Source organism: Nelusetta ayraudi, unplaced genomic scaffold, assembly GCF_046127955.1.
Source record: "Nelusetta ayraudi isolate G7.1 ecotype Tasmania unplaced genomic scaffold, CSIRO-AGI_Nayr_v1 ptg000084l, whole genome shotgun sequence".
Classification (NCBI taxonomy): Eukaryota; Metazoa; Chordata; class Actinopteri; order Tetraodontiformes; family Monacanthidae; genus Nelusetta; species Nelusetta ayraudi.
This window is the reverse complement of record NW_027466134.1, coordinates 596,943-622,500: the sequence shown is the minus strand read 5'-3', so window position 1 is coordinate 622,500 and position 25,558 is coordinate 596,943. Positions and strand designations below refer to the sequence as shown.

At 46.3% G+C, this 25,558-nt stretch overlaps 3 protein-coding genes across 26 annotated transcripts in view; 1 reads left to right on the top strand and 2 right to left on the bottom strand.

Moving 5' to 3' along the window:
- Window positions 1-5,701, bottom strand: part of kank4 (KN motif and ankyrin repeat domains 4) — a 69,427-nt gene extending 63,726 nt beyond the window's left edge. For 4 of the 6 annotated variants that reach the window (XM_076045105.1, XM_076045102.1, XM_076045109.1 and 1 more), the window contains exon 1: window positions 2,506-2,805. The gene's annotated coding sequence lies outside the window, so the exon portion shown is untranslated. Of the gene's footprint in view, window positions 1-2,505; window positions 2,807-5,599 lie in introns of those variants that run through there. The other 2 variants (XM_076045104.1, XM_076045110.1) reach the window with 2 other exon arrangements.
- Window positions 5,702-6,861: 1,160 nt separating this feature from the next.
- On the top strand, window positions 6,862-13,241 carry usp1 (ubiquitin specific peptidase 1). 2 transcript variants are annotated; one of them, XM_076045416.1, is made up of 9 exons: window positions 6,862-7,057; window positions 7,526-7,772; window positions 7,948-8,089; window positions 8,275-8,376; window positions 8,479-8,645; window positions 9,268-10,010; window positions 10,307-10,465; window positions 10,881-11,082; window positions 11,194-13,241. In XM_076045416.1, the coding sequence occupies exons 1-9, from the start codon at window positions 7,003-7,005 to the stop codon at window positions 11,969-11,971; spliced, it is 2,595 nt and encodes an 864-aa protein (XP_075901531.1). In that variant the 5' UTR covers window positions 6,862-7,002; the 3' UTR covers window positions 11,972-13,241. The 2 variants fall into 2 exon arrangements, with proteins under 2 accessions (XP_075901531.1, XP_075901532.1); XM_076045417.1 differs by lacking the exon at window positions 6,862-7,057 and having other exon boundaries at window positions 7,522-7,772.
- A 298-nt stretch (window positions 13,242-13,539) lies between these two features.
- Window positions 13,540-25,558, bottom strand: part of dock7 (dedicator of cytokinesis 7) — a 43,352-nt gene continuing 31,333 nt past the window's right edge. For 12 of the 18 annotated variants that reach the window (XM_076045394.1, XM_076045400.1, XM_076045396.1 and 9 more), the window contains 17 exons: window positions 24,761-24,857; window positions 22,877-22,973; window positions 22,622-22,756; window positions 22,377-22,529; window positions 21,657-21,815; window positions 21,424-21,524; window positions 21,151-21,343; window positions 20,912-21,055; window positions 20,603-20,734; window positions 19,676-19,690; window positions 16,681-16,806; window positions 16,503-16,592; window positions 16,188-16,424; window positions 15,942-16,085; window positions 15,715-15,821; window positions 15,450-15,617; window positions 13,540-14,470 (listed from right to left, as the gene is read on the bottom strand). In XM_076045394.1, the coding sequence (XP_075901509.1) occupies window positions 14,428-14,470; window positions 15,450-15,617; window positions 15,715-15,821; window positions 15,942-16,085; window positions 16,188-16,424; window positions 16,503-16,592; window positions 16,681-16,806; window positions 19,676-19,690; window positions 20,603-20,734; window positions 20,912-21,055; window positions 21,151-21,343; window positions 21,424-21,524; window positions 21,657-21,815; window positions 22,377-22,529; window positions 22,622-22,756; window positions 22,877-22,973; window positions 24,761-24,857 (2,141 nt within the window). In that variant the 3' untranslated portion in view covers window positions 13,540-14,427. Of the gene's footprint in view, window positions 14,471-15,295; window positions 15,316-15,449; window positions 15,618-15,714; window positions 15,822-15,941; window positions 16,086-16,187; window positions 16,425-16,502; window positions 16,593-16,680; window positions 16,816-19,675; window positions 19,691-20,602; window positions 20,735-20,911; window positions 21,056-21,150; window positions 21,344-21,423; window positions 21,525-21,656; window positions 21,816-22,376; window positions 22,530-22,621; window positions 22,757-22,876; window positions 22,974-24,760; window positions 24,858-25,558 lie in introns of all 18 variants that reach the window. The other 6 variants (XM_076045395.1, XM_076045413.1, XM_076045404.1 and 3 more) reach the window with 3 other exon arrangements.

Here is a 25,558-nt window from a genome sequence, read left to right as displayed (position 1 = left end):
CGCCCCGCGCGGCTCAATCACGAGCACACATGTGCGCGTCCTTCAAAGCCCGCGCACGCGTACCTCCCCTCGGAGTCTCTCTTTTTCCAGCTCTGCGTCGACTTTGAAGTGGATCCGCGTGTCTTGGCAGCAAAAACCCCGGCACCTCTCTATCCTTTTAAGCGATCGGGCTAAACGCAGCACGCACACACACACACACACACTCCAGCGCGAGTATGTCGGGGCGCCGCGAGGGCCAACGCAGGCATTTATGGGTTCAGAGGCGCCTCACCAGGAGCCCGTGGATGTGAAAGTCTGGAGAATGTGAACCACATGGGGGCGCCGGGCGCTCGGCCAGCCGAGAGAGAGCAGGCGGGCATCTGCTGGCACCGGCCAGCTACACACACGCGCACGTACGCACACACACACACACACAGCTATATTTTGATCCATCCAGCTTGCCTTTTGCGAAAACAACCTGCAGCACACTGCCAAAAACACACACACTCACACACTCACACGTCACGATTATGTTTGTGATGCCCTGTCGCGTGCCATGTGGTTTTTATTTTATTTTTTTTACTTAACTTGGAGCCAATTCATATTAATCACCATCACTTCCATTAAACAAAGCCAGAAACTGTGACCGGACCAGTTGTTTTTCTAGTGTATGTGTGTGTGTGTGTGGGGGGGGGATTTTGACGGGAAGAAGAAAAAGATGAGAGCAGGTTTCATGTTCCAGAGTGAAGCAAGAAAGTGTCTTTTTTTGTTGCTTTGTTGTTTGCTGAGAGTGGCCATCCAGAGATGCTCACTGGAGTGGCTACACACACTGGTTGGGCCCAGTGTGTGTGTGTGTGTGTGTGTGTGTGTGTGTGTGTGTGTGTGTGTGTGTGTGTGTGCGGTTCTGCGCTTCAATACACTTTCCATCAGATTAAGCTGCCAGGGCTTTCTCTATACACTTCAACCATAAGCTCGCCTTTAATGGTCAAGTTTTGCACTACATGACCAAACAGCGCTAATAAACAATTTATGACATCTTGCTTTCCTCCAGGGGAAAAAAAAACAACAAAACTTCATCTGAGGCTCTCTGAGTAATAATTCAAATCAGAATTATCCTGACGGCACCAGCTGATTAGCAGAGCGGTTCAGATTTGTCAGCCTCAACTCTGCACACCACATCCATTTAGAATCAAGGTCACATATTTCTGCGTCTTTCACGCCGACAGACAACATGAATATACTACGACAAATAGTCTCCTCTGCTCTTCAAAATTCTTCAAGATTTGGACTAATAATGCTCGCACTTGCTCACAATTCAATGACGGGGAAAGTGAAAAACAAATAGTGTCATTTTTTTCCTGAAAAGTCGACATTTCACTGATTCGCCATCCGACTGTGTCTATTTGCAAAAGCCGACTTCGCCGGCACCCTCAACGCCTCCCAACGGCCAGCAGCATGTGTGCGGGTATGACTCACCTCTCTGCACCTCCGAGGAAATTAGATGGACGCACAAACATAAACATGCACACAGCTCGGCGCGGCGCGGCGCGGCGCAGGTCCGCAGAGTTTCCCTGTCTGCATAAAAACCAGCCTGCCCTTTAACCTGTGTGTGAAGGGAGGGTTCTTAATGTCAGCCACACGCTTGTGTGCATTTTTCGCCCTCTTAAATGGCGCGGCCCGGCCGACCGTGGCCGATGCCATGTGGCAGGCGGGCAGAGCGGAGCGGCGGCCGAGGCTGCCTGCGATAAACACGCAGGCCCCCGAAGAGAGCGGGTGAGACGGAGGGAGGCGCGGTGCGTTTGCACGGGGACAGGACAAGAGAAAGGGGATTTCAAAGGTGCGGTGGAGGGCAGGCAGAGGGGTGGAGGATAAAACCAGATCCCGGGTGCAGCCATGCAAAAGTTGCACAGCCGCCCGCTCTGACTGTTGCATCCTCTTTTCATCCGGCAGCACTCGCTACTGACCGTGCGGCACGAAGAAGGACGGACAACATGTGTAAACAACATCCAGCTGAAAAGCCTTTTCAGGCCAGAAAGGAATTAGATAGATAGATAGATAGATAGATAGATAGATAGATAGATAGATAGACAGACAGCAGTGTTGGGAAGATTACTTTGCAAACGTAATTGGTTAAAATTACAAGTTACTCTGTTGAAAATGTAATAGTAGTGTCATTTCAATTACACTACTATTAATACTAGTATTGTATTTAGTTACATTAAAAGTAATCCAACTACTTTCATTTAATTACATTCAGATTACTTTTCTCAATTCCGAGTCAATGTTCTCAACTGTGTAGACAGTGTTAGTCTTCCAACAGCATTCAAAACAACTACAAAAAAAAACAAAACAGGCAAAACAAGGACAAACTTCAGGAGCTCTTATTTTAAGTCAATAGAAGTAGTTAAAGATGTCTACAAGTACCGACAGAACATCCCGTTAAAAATGAAAAGGAGTAACTAAAAAAAGAAGAAGCAAGGAATGGGAATCTAAAGGAGTGCAGACGACTTCCCCTCCTCTTCTTACCTCGGCTGTCTTTCTCCTCAGGATCAGAAAAACATGCACCAGCTAGATCACCGTGGACGAGCACTGTCTCGCTCTTCCCAGGGCTCCTCGTGTGTATACATCCGCATCCGTCAGCCGGAAAACACCGGCGCTTTCGGTCCACGTGGACGGAGTTCTGCCTCCACCTGCGTGGGTTTGTGTAAATGCGTCCCAGACAGCGATGAGCCGCGCGGCGCCGACTGAGAGGCGGAATACTGCGCAGCAAGAGGGCAGACAGAACCGGGCTGAAGCAGGAGAGGAGTGCAAGGGAGCAGACTGAGTAGGATGGAGCAGCAGCAGCAGCAGCAGCAGCTTCCTAACATCAGAGCGGGCCGGGCTGGATACTCCCACCCACCGCCGCCGCCTCCCTTGGCAACGCACCGGGTGGGAGTCGCTCAGACGAGCCGAGGGAGAAGCCCCGTTGGCTGCACGCACAGATCGGATCGGGTCTGATGTATGCATGTATGCATGGCAGCCTCTGCACACACGCACATAGTCATGGAGGATCTCATTAACCCCCTTTTTTTTGGTTTTTCTCTCTCTCTCTCTCTCTCTCTCTCTGTGTCTCTCTCTGTGTGTCTCTCTCTCTCTCTCTCTCTGTGTCTCTCTCTCTCTCACACACACACACACACACACACACACACACACACACACACACACACACACACACACACACACACACACACACACACACACACACACGCAAACGCACACGCACACGCTCTCTTGACTGAGCGGAGACCAAGTGAGACGTCTTCTGGGGATTTCAGTGAAAATAAAAATAAATAAAGAGGCTGATATGGCAGTAAGCTGCGTTCACATCAAAAGCAGCCTTTAATGAGCTGGAGGAGGTCGCTTCTCTAGTCAGTTAGATGATGAATTTTGCGATTTTAGATCTTTTAAATCACCCCCCCCCCCCCCCCCCCCCCGACCAGAGCTAAACATCCAAGTTAAACAGTCAAAAGCAAAAGGAATATACGGTCGATATTAAGCAAACTGAATGAAATTAATAATAGAGATTATAAAGGGGATACGATTATAGTTACTTACAGAGAGAAACACGTCTCCAGTGTCTCATCTTTCTCTGCTAAGGTTCATTTTGGTGAAACATCCACCAGTCTTCAGGCTGTGGGAGATTAAACAATCGAAGGCAAGACATTTTCTGTGAGCCACGTACGTTTGCACAATTTGCTTACACTTGGATGAGCAGATTGATTCGACCGTCGCGTCGATTACATGCAGCCTCAGCTGGCAGAAGGTTGACTTGAACTGAACAAAAAAAATATATATATAAATACAGCGGAGTCTGAGCAGAAAAGCTAGACTAGCTTTTCACTGCATCTGGACAGCATCAAGTCGGCAACGTATTTAACTCGGCAGGTATGAGGACGATATCAATCCATCAAGTGGACGAGCAGTTCTGAGAAGGCAGAAACTTTTTTCCCCTTTGAGCTATTCATCAAGAAAGCATGACGCTGACCTGAAAGTGCGCAGGTCTCGCGTTCAAAGGGAGGCATAGTTCTCATACTTGGAGTGCACCGTTGCCTGTCGCTCAACATCCTTTCATTTCCCCACCAGTGGCCGCCTCCGAGGAGACGGTATAGGCTACGGGAGGGAGGAGGGGGTTCTTTAATGTCCTGGCCGGGGTCCTTTGGCCTTCAGCCCGCGCTACTACAGCCGTGAGAGCGCTGTACCTCCAGGAACAAAGCCTTCCTTGATGAAGCCCAAGTCCGCCGCTCGGCGTATCGAGAGCAGCCCTCGTTACTATCCCGGGTTGAAAGGTTACATTCTTGTGGGAGTGGCCAAAAGGTGGCGTTCTTTGTGACGTTTGCATCCACCTTGCGAGGCAGCAGAGATTTCAAGTCTATCTTGAAATGCTCCAGTTTCAATGGCCATTGGTAGCGTGACGGTGGCAGTCAGCGGCCGCTGAGCGAACACAGAGGAGCCATCGGTACGGGTTAGATGAATAGAAAAATGATACTTCTGTGAGCTTGTAAACAGTGATGAAATTGCAAAAGCTAAAGACTAATATTGTATATAACATTCCATCTAGCATTTATGGCTAGCACTTACTCAAATGAATCCTAGCCAACTTTTTAGTTTTGATGTTTCTTTTCTTTTTTTTTTTTTTTTAATTATTTGCTGCTTTCTGCAAAAGTAGAGCTTCAGATGCTGCGATGGCTGGTGTTGCCCTTTTTGAGGCAGAGGTAAAAAGGTTGCCCTTGAAGGCAAGATTTTATCGCGAGGTGCTGAGTGAAGTGGAACTCCCTAATCCCTCTTTCATGCATCTCCTGGTTAGATTTCAGATGGGGGGGGGGGGCAGATAATACATTTGCCTCTCCAGACCGAGATTAATTGCATGGCGTTTGTCAGAGATTTTTTTTTTTTTTTTTTTTTTTTTTTTTCCCAGTCTCAGTTTTCAAGCAGCATGGGGTTCAAAGACCAAAACTGACCATCGTATCAAAAACAAACACTGACGGCTGCAAAAGAAACATGTTCCAGGGAGAGGGATGCTGACCGGATGATGAAGCTACATTTACTACATCAACACTCTAGGTTGTACTCCCATCCCACTGTACTGTCTGCACCACTGCTACAGCTAGCGGGATAAACAGAGTGGATTCTAGAAGCCGGGACCTCGTATCTCATGTCCATCAATATCATCTTAGCTGCTGATGCTGCTGACCAAACGGTAACTCTGCAGCTGCGGCACCAGCTCCACCAGCAGCAGCTGCAGCCGTTCGTCCCGCATGCATTGCGATCCAATTGACAAGCGTTGTATGCAAATGAAAAAAAAAAAAAAAAAAAAAAAACGACGCAAACTGTCATATCTCGATTTCACTCTGCGGCCAGGTGCCGCAAACCTCTCCGTTTGCTCGTGCACAAGATAAGGGGGGAAAAAAAAAAAAAAAAAAAAAAAACAGGGAGCACGCCAGCACTCCGTAGCGCTGCTTCAAATCAACAAACCACAACTGACACCAAACGCGGACAGAATACTGCTGCTCCCGCAACGGAGCGATCAACAGCTGACTTCCGCGTGTTTATTTAGCGGGAGAAACGTGGAATAGTATCTTACCGTGAAATTGGTGGAAGGACCTGCCTCTGCTGCCGACTGACAGATGAGGAGATGCTCCAGAGAGGAAGCGTAAAATGATGCTGGACGGTCCAGCCACCGTCTCCGCGGACAATGTCGCCCCCTGTCGGTTGGGGCGCATGCCCAGTCGTGCATATAGTTTTTTTCGGTCTGCTTTTTCTTTTCTTTTTTTTGTCATGTTAAGATTATCTGGTTGTTATTTATTTAAACATACAGAGAGCTGCATTTTTTTTTCCCACATTTTCATTTAATTATTATTTTTTAACAAACTGCAAATTGCTCAGCGACAGTACATCCCGATATTACCACAGGTTCGTCTCAGTTGGCTTTCCCTATTAAAATAAAAGCCAGATGTATGGCAACAAGACATAAATACACAACCCTGTGTTATTTGAATGTAAATTGCTAAAGACACATGTCATAACAAAGCGAGGGGTTTAATCCGTATGTTTTGCCTTAAAATCGTCATAAAAGCTCAGTCAAAACAGCACCATTTTTAGATTAAAGAGAAAAAAGGTAATAATATTGATAATCGAACATAGATTTTCATATTTGTGTCCTGCGCGTGTCGTATCTCCAAATCATTGTCCTCAGGCTGTTGAGTTCCCAATAAAGATTGACAGGTTGGATTCAATTTACATTGAATTTTTCGTGTATTTATATATATATATATATATATATATATATATATATATATATATATATATATATATATATATATATATTTTTTTTTTTTTAAAGAAAAGGTTATTCAAATTGTCACTGGCTTTGCATTGTTATAGCATGAACGTTACGTAACACGGTTCCTTCTCCATTTACGGATAGATTAGTATTATCGGGCAGTTTACTTCATGCTTATATGTTATATGCATAACTGTTCTCTTACGGCTGACTGTATCGCTAATAACAAACTTTCAAGACAGTGTTGTTGTTGTTGTTGTTTTTTTTTTTATTATTATTTCTATTTTTTTGAGGAAATTGTTTTAAGTGTTGACGTCGTGTAGCGCAATATACAGTGATTTGTATCTTAGCAGATGACTACAGATATGGCGTCTTATACGACCCAATGGGTCCTAAATTAAATAGGTGTCTGAAAGAAAGCCTGGCATGTGAAATTTTAATCTTTATATTTATATGCATCAACAAAATTCACAGATCAAAGTCAGTTACCGCGTTACTTTAAAACACATTTTAGGCCAACGGTTGTTGTTTTTTCCCCCTTCGATATTATGGCGGAAAGTGTTGAAGCCGTGCTGTCGTTTTACCGGCGAAGTAAGAGCCAGCAAACCTTCGAGCAGGAAAAAGCGCCAACTTATGCCGCACGGTCGTCTCCGTTGTACAGTCAAAATGGATTGCCTATGAATTGTATTTGACTTGAATTTGGAATGAACCCTACACGCTACATACAACGCCGGAGATACCGTTTGACTTCTAAGGCAAGTTTTGCAGTGATGCTCTTTCTCCTTTGCTCACGACGCGTTGCCCGTTTCCCTCCTCCCACTTTGCCGCACCGTTTTGACCCAGTTTAGTCGCTGCTGTCTGCTAACTACTAACCACTTCCAGACTAATAATGTGCGACATTTGTCACGTCGTTGCATGTCACCCACAATAAAACCCGCTGCTGCTAACGGAAATAGTTACCCTAAGTTAAGCGGAGCTATACAACTACAAGTGGACCACTAAGTTAGCGTTGCACTGCTAACGTGTTCACATTATATAACACATGGTTTCGCCTCGACCCGCGCTGGCTGCGAATGCGCCAGGGTTGTCCGAAGTAACTTCAAGATCAATACGTCGACTTCGTCTTAATTTTCCAGCTGCATTGACTCGGTGCGCAGTAACTTTCATTTTGAAGTCATATGGCGCCTGCGGACATGTATCAATCGTTTCCTCTTTCCTTCCAGTGAGGTGTGCTGTTGCATCGCTTTCAAAAGGAACCTGAAGCAGCGGCGGCGGGGGAGGGAAAAAAAATAAAAATAAAAATGCCCGGTTTGCAAGGTGAAAATATCGTGGCGGCCCTCGGGAGCCCCATCAGGAGGAGCAAGCTGTCCCTGAAGTTCCTCCAGAAGAAGGAAACTAAGCGGGCCCTTGACTTCTCGGAACCGCAAGCCGATGAACCCAAACTGGATAATGCAGCGGAGCGGCCCGACGCCGGGTAGGTTGCCTCCGCAGTGCCGTTTCTTGTTTGGCTCGAGGTGTACAGTTCTGCACCGTATTGATCGGTTTCGTTGGAATAAGGCGTTGCCGTTCCACTCGGTTGTAGTGGCGATTCCAAAGTAAGTGCGCGTACATACGTCTGACGATGGCTTCCCGTGTTCGTGGCTCAGCAGCGGTGACCAGGTGGTGCCGTGCTCGTCTCCATTTCCACCCTCGCCGGGTCTGCTGCTTCCGAGCGAGAAGAGGGAACACCTGGTACCTTTCGTGGGCCTCAACAACCTGGGCAACACGTGTTACTTGAACAGCGTCTTACAGGTGAGCTGCAGCAATATGCAGTAACAAGTTGCAGTGCGTCAATGCTGAAAAATGATCCGAATGAAGTAATATGAAGTAGTATTTCACCCGGTGTTATTATTATTATTATTATTATTTTTGTCCCATCACTGGGACTTTAACTTAACTTCAACTTTCAATGGCTAATGTCTTTGCTATCTCCGAAGGTGCTGTATTCCTGCCCTGGGTTGAGAGAAGGCGTTAAGAAACTGTACAAGCTCTCCAAGAAAAGAGACAGTACAAAGGAAGAATCGCATAAAAACACAGAGGTGAGTGCAGAATAAATATTTGAAGCGTTTAAAAAAACAAAAAAAACACGTTGTCTTGATTAATTTTAGACTCATCTTTGATTTCTGCATGCACATTCTCAGCAGGCGGAAGCTGTTGCCGATGCTCCACCGGCTCAGATGGAACTGCTCGGGAGCTTCAACAGTCTGGTGACGTCGATGGAGCAGCTGCAGTCCGGATTCCTGCTGAACCCCGACAGCGTCGGCGAAGATCTCGCCACGCCGCCTCGGAAAATACTAAACACACTCAGGTAATGAACCCAACCTGGCCTACGGCCATCGTCAGCAGATCAGTGCGCAAATCTGAAGCTGTTTTTTTCCGTTCAAGAATAAACGACTGACCAACGATTTCATACACGCATTATGTTGGAAAAACATTAAGTACACTGTCTCGAATGCATCGAATGGTTATTAGCTTCATAATAAACACACATCGGTATATATTAACCTGCATTATTTGACATCTGTATTGACTGCTGACCCATGTTCTGTATTACTTTGGGTGCAAGTGATCAGGATAGCTGCCTCCTTACAAATAGTCCCACTGTGGAGGTACATTAAATACATTGAATCCATTAAGTACATTAGTAAATAAACACACAAGTTGTCTGTCAGTCAATAATGCAGTGCATTCTATTGTGAAATTGCGAGTCTGATTTCGTATTCTGGATTTAACCTGAATTGAACTTGTCCGAAGCTGAAAAATGAATGTGAAAATAAGGCTGTTGGTTGGCTTGAATTCAATATATTTGATCCATTTTGGAAACAATTTAAATTAATTCTCACCTTTATCTAATTTAAATCCTATTTGGCAGTTTTGTAGCGTTCTGACTTGGTCACGTGAACTGATGTTGGCATCATTGCGTGTTCCAGGCTGCTGAACCCCATGTATGAAGGTTTTCTTCAGCATGACGCACAAGAGGTGTTGCAGTGCATCCTGGCATACATGCAAGAAGCCTGCGACACCATCAGGAAAGAGCAGGATTCGCGTCCAGCGGACAGCAGCACTGAGATTGAACCAGAGGACGGAGCCCAGCCAGAGTCCAGCGGCCCTGCGACAGAATGCAACCCCGTCGGCGAGGAGGAGAACCAAGTGAGTGGCAAGAGGAAGAGCGACACCGAAGTGGGAAACGCCAAGAAGAAGCCCAAATCCGCCAAGTCTAAGAAAGCGGAGGATCCAAAGGAGGAGATGAGGAGTCAGCCTCTAACTCGCTCCAAAAGAAGGTCCTCCAGCGACGTCACCAAAGGCAAAGACGGCGGGGGGGAGGCGGAGGACAAGGAGATCAAGAAACTGCACAAGGAGGAAGAGGAGGGAGGGGGCGACGGCGAGGACAAAGGCAAGGAGGCTTCGAAGGAGGCAGACGGGAAGAGCAAGAAGAAGGCCAGGCTGAGGTGGCTCAGGCCTTCTGGCAAACAGCCGAGCATTTTCTCCAAGTTCCGCAGCGTGGGCAAGATCAGCTGCACCACGCCCAAGAACCCAAGCAAAGCGGAGGAGGAGGAAGAGGAGAAGGCGGAGGAGGAGGAGGAGAACGGGCTGAAGACCAGTGAGGAGAAGACTGGAGAGGAGAGACCTCCTGAAAAGCAGGCTGAAGACGAGAAAGCGGCGAAGCTTCAAGGTAGGAGCTCACTGCTTCTCCAGCTGTAGTTTACCTTCACGCCTGCAGGCCAGAATTAACTCGGAAAACATTCCAAAGGCATTACAAAAAGTTGTTGCATTTCATTTTATACTCTCGACGACACAGCGTTTGCACGAGTTTCTGGTGGTGCAGATTCTAGCGTCGCACTGAGCGGCGTCAAGACGAGCGAATCATCCTCGCGCTGCGCCGTCCATCCAGTTTAAGCCACGGTACCAACGTCTCGACTGGCGCAGCGGCTGCACTCGTTCAACGATGTTTTCTGCGTTCTGGCCCAGACGACCTGGACCTGATGACGCGCCTGTTCCAGGGTCAGCTGGTGCTGAGGACCCGCTGTCTGGAGTGCGAGAGCTTCACCGAGAGGAGGGAGGACTTCCAGGACATCAGCGTCCCGGTGCTGGACGACACGCCCAGCAGCCCCGACAGCCTCTCTGAAGGTGAGCGCTCGCTGCTCTCGTGACAAACACGTTTTCTCACGCGGAACAATGTGGCTCCACCTGCAGGGCGGAAGCGGGGCGACGCACGCCAAAGCAGAGGCGCCGAACCCGTTGACCCGCGTCTGCTAATCTGAAATCCTGTACAGCACAGCAAATGTGCCGGCTGTGGTTAATTAGTGAGTAAGACTGTGGCAGGTGGACTAATAGTCTCGTCAGTGTATAGAGAACACTGTATGTGTGCGGATCTATACACACACACACACACACACACACACACACACACACACGAGTGTCTTTCTGGACTCGGCAGGAGCAAAACGTGTGCCTCAATTTGTCGTCCACTAAACAGCACAAGTCACGACCCTCCCTCTCCTCCTCCTCCCTCGCTCTCTCCCTCGCTCTCTCTCCCCTCCAGTCTCTCCGGACCCCAAACCGGAGCTGAAGACGCTGACGTGGGCCATCGGCCAGTTTGCCTCGGTGGAGCGCATCTGTGGCGAGGACAAGTACTTCTGCGAGACGTGCCGCCACTACGCGGAGGCCGAGAGGAGCCTGCTGTTCGACAAGACCCCCGAGGTCATCACCATCCACCTCAAGCGCTTCTCCGCCAACGGCCTGGAGTGAGTTGCACCGGCGGCGCCCAACCTTTCTTCTGCCGCTCAATTTGAATGAATGAATTTGAATGAATTCTCATTGGAATTCCATATGTTGCCACTCCCCCCCCCTCCCAGACTGGACCCCTACGCCGGCCTGTCCAAGGTCAACACCCCTCTGCAGACGCCGCTCAGCCTCTCCCTGGAGGAGTGGTGCACACGGCCAGCCCAAGGCCAGCACTACCAGCTGTTCGCCGTGGTCATGCACAGCGGCGTCACCATCGGCAGCGGCCACTACACGGCCTTCGTGCGCGTGTCCGACGTGCGGGACGTCAAGCTGGCGCAGGAGCGAGCTGAGGAAGACGAGGAGAGGGAGGAGGCGGCGGCGGCGGAGGAGGAGGAGGGAGGAGAGGGAGAGGGCAAAGCGGAGAAGAAGACGAGAGACGAGGCGGCCGAGTACGACGACGGCGAGGTGTCGTTCAGCCTGAACCCCAGGAAGGGGGCCGCTGGCCTGGGGGCCAAGAAGAAGAAGAAGGCGGGCGAGGGCGGCGTGGGGCTGCTGGGCGGCCAGAGGAACCCGTCCAGCTGCCAGCTGAGCAGCGGCAGCAACAAGAACATCTCGTCCGAGGGGACCAGACGGAGGAAAACCATCAACCCCCTCAACCCCAAGACCGACGCAGAGGGAGCCCACAAGGAGCCGGAAGCTGCGGCAGCGGCGGCAGCGGCGACCGCGGCGGCGGAGCAGCAGGCTCTGGACGGCCTCCTGCGCTACCAGGGCAAGTGGCTGCTGTTCGACGACTGCGAGGTGCGCGTGTTCGAGGAGGACGACTTCCAGCGGGCCTGCAGCCCCGACACCAGCCAGGCGTCCACGCCCTACCTGCTGTTCTACAGGAGGGCGCCCAGGGACGCACCCTGAGGAGGGGGGGAAGGGGGTCGCCAGTCCAGACAGCTGAGCCACCACCTAGGACAAGGAGGGACTGTGATGTCACAGCAGAACTTAGTGCCTAACTTACTGAAGAGCTTTAGTCACCGGGAGACCTTCTCAGAGACTTTTTACTGTGGGAGACTAACTACAATCTGTCTTTTAAACTACCGTAGTGACGAATGAGGGCTTTTTTTCCTTTTTCTTTTTCTTTTTTTTTTTATAAATGTTGCCTCTGTGAACATTAATAGTGGGCTGCCTTTTTCGCTTTTTAACCCCCCCCCCCCTTCATGTATGCTGGCTTCTTCTCGTCGTCCTGCACTCTACTTTTCATGTCGTTGCTGTTTTTGTTTTATTTTGTTCAGTTGTCTTATCCGTTCTGTTTCTTTTCAAAATCTGAAACGCACTTTTGACCTAAAATAAAAAAAAAAAAAAGAAAGAAGCTTTTTCCTAGTTAAATTGCAATTATAATTTTTTTTTTTTTGCGTTGACACACAACTTCGTACAGACTGCCCGGCCCCAAAATACGACACGATGAGTTTTGCCAAGTTTCTCCGATTCTTTTTTTTTTTAACCCTGGAGTTCAGGGAATTGAAAGTGCATATTTTAACACCCACCTCCTCTCACAGCAGCTGCTCAGTTCATGCACTGAATCTACAAGTCAATCAATCTATGCAGGGAGACTCTCGGTTGGACACTTCTTTCACACTCATTCATTCCTTTCAGCCTAACATGCTAAATGTTGTCTGTACAGCGCTACTTCATACATATTTTTGTAAATACTCATAGTTTAAAGTACAAGGGTTGTTGAGACTCTCTGATTTTTTTTTTTTTTTTTTTAAGCGTGCCAATACAAATGAACTCTTCTTACTGTTGTATCGTCAGAATCAAGCTGCCGTGTTTTTATAAAGCTACATCATGAATTTGTATTAAAAAAAAAACAAACCTTTTGTTTATCCTGGATTTCAATATGCATATCTGAGGCAAGCGGGTTTAAATGAAAGATCCAACTTGCACCTACATGTTTATGTATCGGTGTAATCGAGACATGGCTGGCACCGCCTACAGTCTTCATCTACACAGCCCCGGGTTGGGGCGGACGTGTCATGCGGAGCCGGTTGTTGAGCATCACAAAATCAAAACGCTCTTAGTGTGTGGACACATTTCTCAGGGCACAAAAAATGTCATGACCCACCTGCCGAGTCGCCGACTGCGCTCAGAGTCCAAGAACGGTGATTGAATAAAAACTGAGTTCACCAGCAAACTGTGTAACCCCGGGTCCTGTTCCTCGTTGTGTTTGCTATGAAAATTTCATCTCAATTAGAGAGCCTTGAAAAGAAAAACATACAGTTACAGGGGCTAATTTCACGTTTGAACCAACCAGCTAACAATGTGTGTGTCTCGTCTGTGAAAGAATCCGCAAGAAATGAGAAAAGTCTCATCAATACTCACAGGTTTACCTTCAGGCTGTCGAGTCTAATTCCAGCTTTGACAGTAGTAGTAATCAACAGTATGTAATGCAGTATAATATGATACATTAGAAAAAAGAAACAACAAAACGATTCCCAGTATAACAATTAAACATTAAAATATTTATTTAGTAAAATATTTAAAACAAAACTACATAAAATTATACAAGGGTGTTTGAAGGTCCTAACTTTAAAACATTCAAACTACAAATGATAGTAAAGCATCATGATAAATTATGGTACCATTTTTTGCTTGTTTTCTTCCCCCCACCCCTCCCTCCCCATTTTTTTCTGAAATTACATTAATTTTTTTAAGTTGTAAAATGCATTGCTACACCGTAATAAAAAAGTGCACACATGAAATTGAATTACACAATTTTTTTTTGACACAGTACATTATTAAATACACACCTTGGCTTTCAAAACTGTACCCTTTCTGTGGAAATAATAAAAAACAAAAGTTTTGGCACGACAACAAACCGATAAAGGGCTGAATGAGCACTCTTAGTTTTCATTGGCTGTTTGTCGGATTTGTTAAGAGAAGACTCAAGTCATAAGAGTGTGTGAAAAAAGTTGCATAGGGACAAATACAAGGACTTTTCCCTCTTTGTGCGATAAATGGCCAGCGAAAATTAAAATACTTTTTTTAAATTTTTTTTTTATTTTTCTTACAAATTCCGAGTCATGTCTTTATTGTTCGAGAGCCATTTGTTCGTCCCTCTGATTGCGTAACAGTTTGTCTGTAAACAACTTAAGACACTGGAATGACGTACCAAGCTGCAACACCTCCCTCCCTCCCTCTCTCTCTCACCCTCTCTCCCTAAGCCAACGCCCAAAAACACAGACCCACCTCGAAGACGCTCTTATTTACACTCATCAATAAATTAATATTGCAATTTCTGTTATGTGTGTGTGTGTGTGTGCGTGCGTGCGTGCGTGCGTGCGTCTCACGGCGTGTGTCTGCGTGCATCGTCTCCATCTTCAAATGTCGAACCTGCGAAGACTTATTCTGCTGAAGGAATCTCTGCAAAACAAACCAGAAACATTTTTTTTTTAAAAATTGGATAGAAAAAAAAAAATGATTACAATTTTATTTTTTTGCATATTATTTCTTTTTTTTCTTTTTTTACTCTGGGCCATTGTTATCATCAGACATCACAAAAACATTTTTGTCAAACACTCATCCAAAACTGTGAACAAACATTTTTAACACAACTCAAAAAACGTGTGGGACCCCAACACACCACTAATGACAACTGTAATCCCTAAATAGCCATCTAGTACGAGCTCACAGACTGATACAAAAATTAAGTTGTGCATTTTTGTCAAATAATAGGGAATATCTCATAACAGAATTGTTAATAAAAGAACTACGTATATATCTTCAGATTTGCTCAATTTGTTGCAGATAACTGGCCATGCGGACATGCTCTGGGAATCTGGGCATCATTTGATGTTTTTCCCCACAGATGTTCTGTTATTTGAACAACAATCCTCAGCATGTTTTTCGAGAACATGGGGCAAGTGTCACAAGTTTCACTGCAGTACAAACAGATTCTACAAAACTGTCATACACATGCACGTACAATTGGTATTGGCATGCATTTTATGAGCACTAGTGGAGTACTCAACCCCGGTATTGGTACCGATACCGGAATCGAGATCTGTGCATTGCTTAAAAAAAAAAAAAAAGATAAATAAATTTAAAAAGAATGACTAAACTGTTGGCTTAGTGCTGCTGCATAGTATTGACAAAAGCTTTTGTGTGGAAGAAAAGGGAACTGTGGACTTGAATACACAAACACAGGGACAGACTGTCACCAAACACCACGTGAAAAGCCCAAACTACCTTGTCAAGCTGTCCGTTTGCTGCGTGAGTTTACAAGAGGAAGAAAAGCAAATTTTAATATTTAAACAGTAGTCTCTCACAAGCACGCGAGTGCGCACAGACAAATACACACACACACACACACACACACACACAAAGCTTTATTCAGCCGTACCTGTGTGAGTTAACCTGCAGCACAGGTTTGTAAAGCTGTGGGATCTTCCTGTTGATGAGGGGCTGCAGCGCCTCCTTCAGCCGGTGGTAGTTCCTCTCCAGCTCCCTCTGGTACTCCTTCTGGTCTGGACCAATCAGGCTCTTGTTCTTGCGCAAGGCGTCTTCGCACCTGCGTCACAGAGGCCCATTAAAAGGCTGCGACTTTTAGATTAGCCGGGTGCGAGGGGCCCCTATCGCTCGGGGAAGTGACTATGAGCGGTCCGAACCTTTTAGTGAAGTCTTTGAAGCAGAGTCGCAGCTTATTGTGGTGCCTGTACAGCTTGGGGTCGCTGGGAATCTCGGACAGGAACACCTGAGCCACTTCCAAGGGACCCTGTGGAAAAGACGTGGCACGATGAGCACCGTGCGCTCACTGCAGCATCAGAGGAGAGTGTGTTTGTTTCCCTGTGGGCAATGGTAGAAAGCATGCAGTTGATAAAACATGGGACTCGACCTGGTTGACGGTGGTGCCCACTGACCCCTGTAGGACCATCTGCAACATCTTTGCATCAGCAGGGTCTTGGTGGGTGGCGAAGGCCAGCTCTTGAGTCTTCTTCTGCATGTCCTCAATCGCCACCTCAATGGGTGTGGATATGATCTGGATTGTGAAGAAGAGATGAGTCATCTATTGCTTTTGAAGCACAAGGAAATAATCCAGTGACGGCATGCGTTGGCTGAGAGAACACAAGCGTTCACCCACCTCCTCTTTGTGGATGATGTTGATGCGCGTCTTGATGTAGGGGAAGGCGTGCGAGGTGGTGAGGATGGTCTTCCTCTTGAACTGCTCGTGCAGGTCGCCGTGCGCCCGCCCGTCCAGCGTGAACGGCGTGCAGTAGACGAAGCGGCGCAGGTTGTAGTTCTTGTCAAAGTACGTGATGCGGTCCTTCATCTCGTAGGTGTCGAAGTACGGCTCCACGTAGGTGATCTGGATGAAGGCCTGCGGGAGGACAAGGGAGCGGACGGTCAAAATTGACCTTTTGCAGCCCGCTTATCCAATATAGTGACAAGCTGCTACCTTATTGGGGTCAAGCTTGCACTTGTCTACTGGGTTGGAGTCCTTGATGACTTCGACCTGGTCCTCTCCGAACCGCTCGCCATAGAAACCCTGAGAGAAAACAGGACCGAGGGCTTCGTCGACAGTTCTTTTGCAGAGCGCGCGCGCGCAGAAAGAGAGCAGGCGCGCTGCTATTTACCTCCAGCCTGTGAGAGATTTCGGCCAGCTTGGTGATGGCAGGTTCTTTGTAAACAAACTCCTGCTCATCCAAGTCGCCGAACTTAGAGCCGTAAAATCCAACTCTGAAGTAGGTACCAAACATCCTCTTTCCGTCCTGCCGGCAACACGAGACAAGGGTCGGTGTTTGGGAACTTTAACATTGAACTCACAGTGTTTATTTTTGCAAAACGACTTAAAAACAAGCGCTCAAAACACAGCAGCAATATTAAATTCTGTACGATATTTTCAACAAGTTTCTTCTCAGGCAGACACTGTAGTACAGTGACTGACAATCTTTCACAAATATACAACGTTGTCAGAAGGTAAAATATCAAGTGGTTGTTCAAACTTCTACTGGAACTCATCAGTTCATTGTGGTGTATAAAAGTGAAATAAAGCGAGCCAGAGACAGAAAGCAGAGCAAGAGAGGATGATTCACTTCTGTTTGCACATTCAGCCCACAGTAACCGCAAGTGTGGTCTCAGGAAAACATTCAAATACTCCTAAACGGATTTATTATGTAACACAAACTTTATTTATGTTCCCCTTTCCGGAGCCTATAGCGTACATGTCCTCAATTGCTGTGTTTTTACAACAGAAGAAGTAAGGCTCCATTATCAAAGGAAGAACAAAAAAAAAAAAGGCTGCTGAGTGAGTGGGTGGGTGCAGCGACAGAATGAAGAAGGAGGCCTGAAAAATCTAAGCAGAGCAAACGGAGGTAAAACACCTCGAAGCGAAGCTTCAACCCGACCAACCTGAACACTAACATGCATTGTTTGCTTTTTTGTTAAGATTTAATGATGTGGAAATTTAACCAGGAGGCCTGTGCACGTTAAAACACACATACTACTGCATTGTACGTCAAAGAAAGTAGTAATAAGAAAAAACTGTTTACGAACTGCATAGATCGATTGTCGCCGACTTTCATTATGGAAAATAAAGGACGCCTGCCACGGCGCTCGTGGCCACAACCATCGCAGACCAGTGGCTCGCCAGTTGTGGTAAATCATACTTTAAAATAGGGTTTCAAAAGAGTCCATGGTTCACGTAGTTTAAACTACTTTGTTACCAATAGACCAATTAGAAATAAAAATTAAAGTTTAAATTGGACTGAAATGTTTTCATTGAACATGTTTATATATAAATAAACGCCGTCCCGTGTCGATTCAAAGCGAGACGCATCATTTCAATGGCAAATATGGGACAATTCTGTTTTGTAAGGGACGGTCGGCAACTGTATTTGATACTTCACTGCAGTGCACTGCATGTAAGGACAGCCACCGCGCTGGGAAGGAGGGTTAGAATAGCCCTTTCTGGCTCGCAAACACCGGGAATAGTAAAGCCCCCAGTTGAAAGATTTTGTATTTAAAAAAAAATCCAAACTGTAATACAACAATGCGCGACTTAATAAAAATACGGCAGTAGTTCGAAAGGCGTTTGTTAGCTAGCGGTCGGTCAGCTAACATGCTAACGCTGTCACGCGACACCGTATGTACGTACGTTGCCGATGTGGCGATTGTTGAGGGTGTGGAAAATGGAAACGCTCCGTTTTTGGGTACCGTGTTCCCTACTAGGTAACGAACAATGTGACTTGGAAACTACTTTGACAGTCGGAAAGCACCGGAGGTATAAGCGAGTGAACAAATGAGAGAAGTCTGTGTATAAGCTGACAGAGCAGAAGTTAAGGATAACATAGGTCAAGGCAATGGTTAACCTGCTAACCTTTAGGAAATGTTAAAATATTCTTTACACCTTTACACCAACAAAAAAATCCTGAAAACTCAAGAAACTTACCACAAGACACAATTAAGTAAAGTGGGAAGGAAGGATCAGCAACCAGCAAAATCAAAAAAGGAGAAAACAGAACAAATTTAATGAGGATTGGGTTCCTCCAGATAATCAGAATCAACACAAACGAACTCACACAAAAAAAGTGTCTCCCAGTGACTGTGAGACAGAACGGAAACTCATCGTGGAGGATTGAGGCATGCAGATGCAGACAAGTTTATCGAAGTAAACAGAAGATCCACCACCATCGGAAGCACACCATGCACTCCTGAGTGCATCTCCCAGTGGAACAGAGTGCTCTGTTCATTTCATGCAGCAAACCATGAAAACAACGGTTAATACTGTTAACTTAAGAAAGGAATGGATGAAAAAATGAACACCAAAAAAAAAAAAAAATCAGGGTTCGATTTAGTTTAAAACCATAAGAATAATGGGGCAACAACTGAATCAAAATCAATAGGTTTTAATTTTAAAAAAATGATCAAGTAATTCAAAGATTACTATGAATTAAGAGCTCTGACAGTCTCAGAATTTAGTTCCAGCTTCAACCAAATGCAAGTCAGCAAAAAAAAGAAAGTGTCTTATTCATGGTGTGTGACGAAAGCAGGATGACACCACACCAGGGTGAAAAATGGTGCACTGAAATCGAGCCCTGTTCTTGAAGATGAGATGAAGATCGCGCGCACTCAAGTGTGTGTGTGTGTGTGTGTGTGTGTGTGTGTGTCTTCCGACTGACACAGGGGGCAGGCAGACAGGAGATGAGTACAGGGAGGAGTTTCGGACTGTGCGGGTGATGCATTCAACGAGACTGGTCATTAGTGTCACACACTGCGGCAACCCATGCACGGCCTGCCGGCACTGTCACGTTACGGAGAAGAAAAAAAAAAAAGAAGCTCCTCCTCCCCGCCGAGAGGAGGAAGGAGGGCGGAGAGGGGAAGAAAATACTAACAAACGAAAAACGGTGGCAGTGTTTGCCGAGCGGGCAGACAGTTTGCATTGTCTGCGGATGTTAATGGATCGGATGTGTGTGACAGAGCAGGGGGAGCACCTGAGTGCCCCCGCGGCTGGTGAACGTGAGAGATGAGAGTGAAATAAAAAATGGCATAAAGTAAAAATAACAAAGAGAGAGAAATAAAAAATAAAAAAAAATGCGAGAAGGGCCAAGCAGGAACCGTTCAGCCACCTACCTCCCAGCCAGTACTCTGTGTGACAAAGAGAATACAGGACAAGTGAGCGCACACACTCACACACAGCCAATGGCATTTGCGCACACACGCCGCGCACACACACGCACACACACACACAGGGCCGTTACAGTGAGGAGACTCAACTCTCTGAAAGCAATCCAGGTTCACGAGCTGGAGAGCACGGCGACTTGACAAGAATAAACTGACGAGTGAATTGACTCCTTTGGACGGAGGAGAGTCACTATGAACGCCGAGACGGTCATAGCCCTTCCCAAACTATAATATCACATCATCGCACAAGGGAAAACACACTGCCGCGCCCACCACTTCATGCATTTTCTGTTTCTCTACAAGAAAGCATGCAAGTAGGAGTGAGTCAATAAATGAAAAGAAAACTCAAACAAAGAAATAAAAACCATGCAAAGTTGTCTGGCTAGGCGCCTGGCTAAACCGCTGGGATAGTTTCGCTGCTTTGTAGTGAGGATCTGAGAGAAGCCCAACAGTATTTGAGGTAGTAGAATTGCTCTAGTTGACATCATAGCATCCAGCTAGTGGGGGGAAAAAACACCTGCGCGGCCCCCTAAAGGGTTGAAAACACATTGCACATGACACAATGCGACACTCCTGACGCCGTTTCCTCGTCACTACAGATCTGGTCACGTGCTCTACTTTCAATCCACCCTGCTGACCTGCACACGAATGAAGGGAACGATGAAACCCATCGTGAAGGCGCTTTACATTTCCAGCGCGTGCACACACACACACACACACACACACACACACACACACACACACACACACACACACACACACACACACACACACACACACACACACACACACACACACACACACACACAAACATACATACACAAAATGCTGCTCAGTCTCGAGTGGCGAGCAGGTCCTAGCCATGCACGGACTTACCTGGTGGACTATTTTGCCAAAGGCCTCCTGCAGTTTACCGTGAATGGTGGCCAGTTTTTTTGCGTCCCGGTTGGCCTCGTGCACGGGGATCAGCACCTTGTACACTTCGTTCACAGCCTCGTACATGCCGGCCTGGGAGGGAGAGAGCCGCAACGGTGCGCGACCGGTTGAGCAATGTCACACATGTCCAGTTGTGTTAACCTCTAAACTGCATGACTATGTCTTCATTCGAGCATCAGGTGATTACTTTTTTCAGAGAAACATTGTGTTTCCTAAATACTTGGCGTGTGCCTCTCTCCCGCCACTCACCATCGAGAAGGAGGCGGCGGCCTGCTCCAGGAGACCGACCAGGCCGATTTCAGTGAAATATTTCCCGGAGCAAATACCCTCCTCGTCTGGCGACACCACGTCATCGGACACTGCCGACTCCTCCAGCACGTTGGAGGAAATATTCTGTGTACGCGCAACAAACACGGGAAGCAATTCACGACCTGTTCGTACAAAGACAAGCAAAAACACAGCGCGTGCACCCAGCTGCGACCTCTGACCTGGAAGGTGACGCATCCCACGGGCAGGTACTTGCGGTCCTCCAGCATGCTGAGGTATTCCGCCACCAGAGCGGCGCTGTGCACCAGACACTGAGCCGCCTCGGCGTGGTTGTTCCTCTCAGAGTGCTTCCCCGCCATGTTCTGCAGCCACGTGAGCCGCAGGTCCGGCGACGTCTGGTAGCCTTTGGCGATCCTGCAGCAAAGACGGACGCGGGATGTGAGGGCAAAATGTTGAGGGAAAGTCGTCGGCTCGCTCGCGCCAGCATTCCGTACCTGTACATGAGATCTATCAGCATCTCAGGGTCCTCTTGGTGCTCCTTCATCTTGACTGTGTCAGAGAGGATCATGTGCAGGTTAAACACAAGGTCCTGGACCTGGAAGCGCACAGAGTCGAGTCCTTGAGTTACTGCTTTCCGACACCGGGGCGCAACAGAGCGCAAATAAATCAGTTTGGTAAATTAAATCAATCACGACGCGTGAGAATTAAGTGGGTAATAAATCAGTGCCTGGTCCGGGAAGGTGGTCTCCCTGAGCTCCAGGTCCTCCTCGGCGTAGGTGAGGATGGTCTTCAGGGAGCGACGCAGGAACTCCTCGTTAAAATTCTGCGACGTCCCCACCAGCGACGACAGAGACATGGTCACCTGCATCTTCACCCTGGCAAAGTTCTGAAGGTGGGCGGCCAGAGAGGACAGGTGAGAGTCGGAAAACACAGCAAACCGTGAGACTGTCTGGATGGTGAGAAATGTCCTGAATTTCATCTTCAGACTTTAGCAGAGCTAATTTCAGCTTCTGTACTTCACTGTTTATATCTTTGCTCTTGTTGTTTATATTTTGCTCTCCAAATACTTGATTGTCGTTTATATTTAGCTCTTTTTATCCTGAAGCACTTTTGATTTTTTTTTTCTTGATTTTCATACTTACTGATGACTTCTAAAACTGGACCTGAGTACTAATTTCGTACCACAACTGTAAAGTTGAGCTGGTGTCATTAAAGTTCCTGGAGTCCTTTCTTCCTTTCTGCAATAAAACTGCTACTTTTAACATTTATTAGATCACTGACATTGTTTTATGTGTGTTTATGTTTTACACCAGCTTCAACTGATCTTTTTGTGGCAAAGTCAACGATGCATTTGGCCATGACACCCGTTACACGGCGACAGTACCGTAAAACTACTTTACTCCTTGGTAACGTGAACACGTGGAACTGATGACAAGTTCGAACTCACATTTCCGATCTCAAAATTTTGCCTCATCAGGAGGTAGAGGGAGGCGCTGGCGTGAGCCCTGATGGTCCCGATGCTGCTGCTGCAGCTCCTCAGGAGCCGCAGGCACAGGTCGGCACACTGCTCCGTCTCCTCCTCGAACAGCAGCTCCGGAAACTGCACGGCAAAGCAAAACCACATCACGCACATGCACTCCAACTGAAGGACAGAACAGGGGCAAACGGTGATGAAACGTCGCAGGTCCAAACCTTTGACACTAGAGCCCGCTGCGTCGCAAAGCAGTGCTGCAGGTAGAGGGCGCTCTGGTTGCAGGCCATGCTGTGGAGCAAAACTTTCAGCACTCCGCCCAGAATGCTCTCCTTTGACTCAGTGACCGACACCGTCTGCAGAGGAAGGGAAGCAACGGCTGTCTCAGGATGGGAAAGCTCGACTTGAACGGTATTTTGACCCTCCGTGTGTTGGGGTTCAGGTCGACGCAAAAACATCTCCAGCCACTTGCACACCTGAACGATGATCTCCAACGTGTCGAGGATGATGATGTTGGCCTCTGTGGCGAGGTTGCCGTCGATAAGTGCTTCGTGCTCCAGTTCAGCTCGGGTCCTTCAATAAAATGAACCAAAAAGGCTTCATTAGCTGAGGAGACTTTATGGAAAAACTATCAAAAACGAAAATACGACGTCCCTTGACGTGCAATATAATCACAGATCCTGTGTTTGGAATCTGGATTTGTAGAATCTTAGTGTATTATCTCGTTTTGATACATTTGGTGTCAAAAATAGCCAGAATTATATTATTATCATATTCTACTTGTCAAGCCTAATGCATATTTGACGCGGCAGGATGACTCAGTGGTCCTCAAACTATAATCCACTGAAACAATACCTGCACAGACTAGGATCTTATTCGCAAGTGGCTTTAAAGATCTGACATTTTTATAATTACTGCCTATTTTATTATATTATGCAGTGAATTATTATTCACAGCCAAAATGGCTACGTTTCATGATCTTAAACTAACACGGGTAGCTTCCATTGTCTATAAATCAAACATTAAACCGCTAATAAAAGGAAAAGTAGTAGCAGTGGGAGCATAACACGTTTTTTTTGTTTTCCACCAGCAGCAACCAAGGAGTCACACAAATCTGAACCCAAAGACAAAAAGCACACTGGTTAAGAAGCAATACAGACCCACTGCAACCGCTACCAACCCCCGGAGGCAAGCAATGTTACCAGAACAGGAGGACTGATGGGAGGGGGATGAGGGGTCAGGGGTCAGGCCCAAGATCAGAGGCTTTCTGTCAGTGCATTCATGCGCATATATGAGCAGGGTCTACGCTAGTCACCTCAAACCAAATTAGCCACGAAGCTAACAAATAGTACAAATAGTAACTTGAACCAAATCAATGCGTTTCTTTGAACGAAACAAACAAACAAAATGTATTGTTGTGTCGACTGCAACTGTCAAAAGCTCACAAGCATGTGAATACACCAAAAAACCAAACGAGGAACTAAAGCGGGAGGAGGGCAAAAGGAGCACACACCAAATGTGAAACATACAGTACCTGACCGATCTGTGACTCCTACATAAACACACAGCAACGTGAGAGAACAAATGGAAATTAACAAAAAAATAAACTAAAAAAAAAAAACGAAGGCTGAATTTACAAAAAAACAGAGAGAGTTAAAAAAAAATTTACAAGGAGAGCAAAAGGCGTCTTTTATCACCAAAGCCCTACAAAGAGACACAGAGTTGGAGGTTTGCATGTGCACACATCTGCAGCCGCTGGGCAAACACAGCGGTTTTTAGCATTCTGAAACAATAATAAAATGTGTAAATGTGACTCTGTTCTGGTGTAAATCTGGCAAAACAATGAAAAAAAATGAATGAATGATGGAAGGGTTTTGGGAAGAAAGGCGTCCTATTTATGTATTTATGTAACAGTGATATTCTAGAGTGGATTAGATGACATATTTCAGCCAAACCCTGAAGCAACACATTAGTATGCTTGATAAAATTACAGTTATCTTTGCATTTAGAAAAAAAATTGCAAACTCTTTTTATATCCCCCCCTAAACTCTCAACTAGTTAATGTTGATGTGGCATAAAATTAAACAATTATTGAACAAAGTCAAAACATTAAATATATTGCCTCTTGTGCTTATTTCAATTGAGAAAATGGTTTTTACATGGCTGGAAGTCTTTCACGTATTACACAACATGTGCCCCTGTGTTGCAATCTGGGTGTTGTAATGGAAATTGCGGATTATAGTTTGTTCTTTGAAGTGGTTCCTTTCAATACTAAATAGGCAGAAAATGGAGGGAAAAGCTTCCAGGTTGATAATGCGATGTCACATTTGATCAAAGACGAAGGGCTGGAATGAGCGTACTTGTCCATCTTTTCGCTGTTCTGCCGCCAGTGGGTCATGTCCTTCCTCCACCGCAGGTTCTCCTGGCTGCCAAAAGCGCTGCCGGATGGACTCCGCTCTGATTGGGGGAGAAACACGAGTATTTACTTTATTTTCCACGAGGGGAAATAAGGATTGTGTCCACAGTCAAACGTGACTGGCTTGGATGGACCTCTGCTGATTCAGCAGGTGCAGCCGTGTGGATGCAGACTTTGGAATGATCACATTTCATCTGAATTTGTCAGGCACTTTTTTTTTTTGAGAGACCATTGCTAAAAGAATTTGCGTAACTGCAAATTCTTCTATTCTGTTGACATGGACATTTCATTTTGTTCTATTACATTACATTATGTTGGTGATTTTTTTTTTCACTTGTGAAATCTTGCACATCCGTGTTGCCAACCTCCAATACGAAGCATTTTAACCAGTCTTGGCTCTTTGTGGATTCAATTTCAATGGATTAATTATTCTATAAGTAGTTTGCTTGATTTCTTTTCAATTCATATTTTTTTTTTTATCTTCTCTATTGCACTACAAGTTTCTCTAATTACGTACATTTCCCTAATGTGGGAATAAATAAAGGCACTCAATTCAATTCAATTCAATTGCATCAACATTTAGGTACGGGAGAGGTGAAAAATGTGGTTAAACTGAGAAGCGACTGCACCACGCTGCTCCATAAACAACAGATGATCAGGCAGTGGAAGCCACTACAAGAGGCAAACAAAGGCTGATGCTACAAAGATTAGTGCTGATATTGAAGTAGCTGCAGTTTCATCA

What these genes read in the sequence shown, in the direction of transcription:
- usp1 (XM_076045416.1), top strand. Translation starts at nt 7,003, where the DNA reads ATGAACCCTACACGCTACATACAACGCCGGAGATACCGTTTGACTTCT. An exon ending in ACTTGAACAGCGTCTTACAG is followed by an intron (nt 8,090 to 8,274) that starts GTGAGCTGCAGC and finishes CTATCTCCGAAG; the next exon opens with GTGCTGTATTCCTGCCCTGG. An exon ending in CCCCGACAGCCTCTCTGAAG is followed by an intron (nt 10,466 to 10,880) that starts GTGAGCGCTCGC and finishes TCTCCCCTCCAG; the next exon opens with TCTCTCCGGACCCCAAACCG.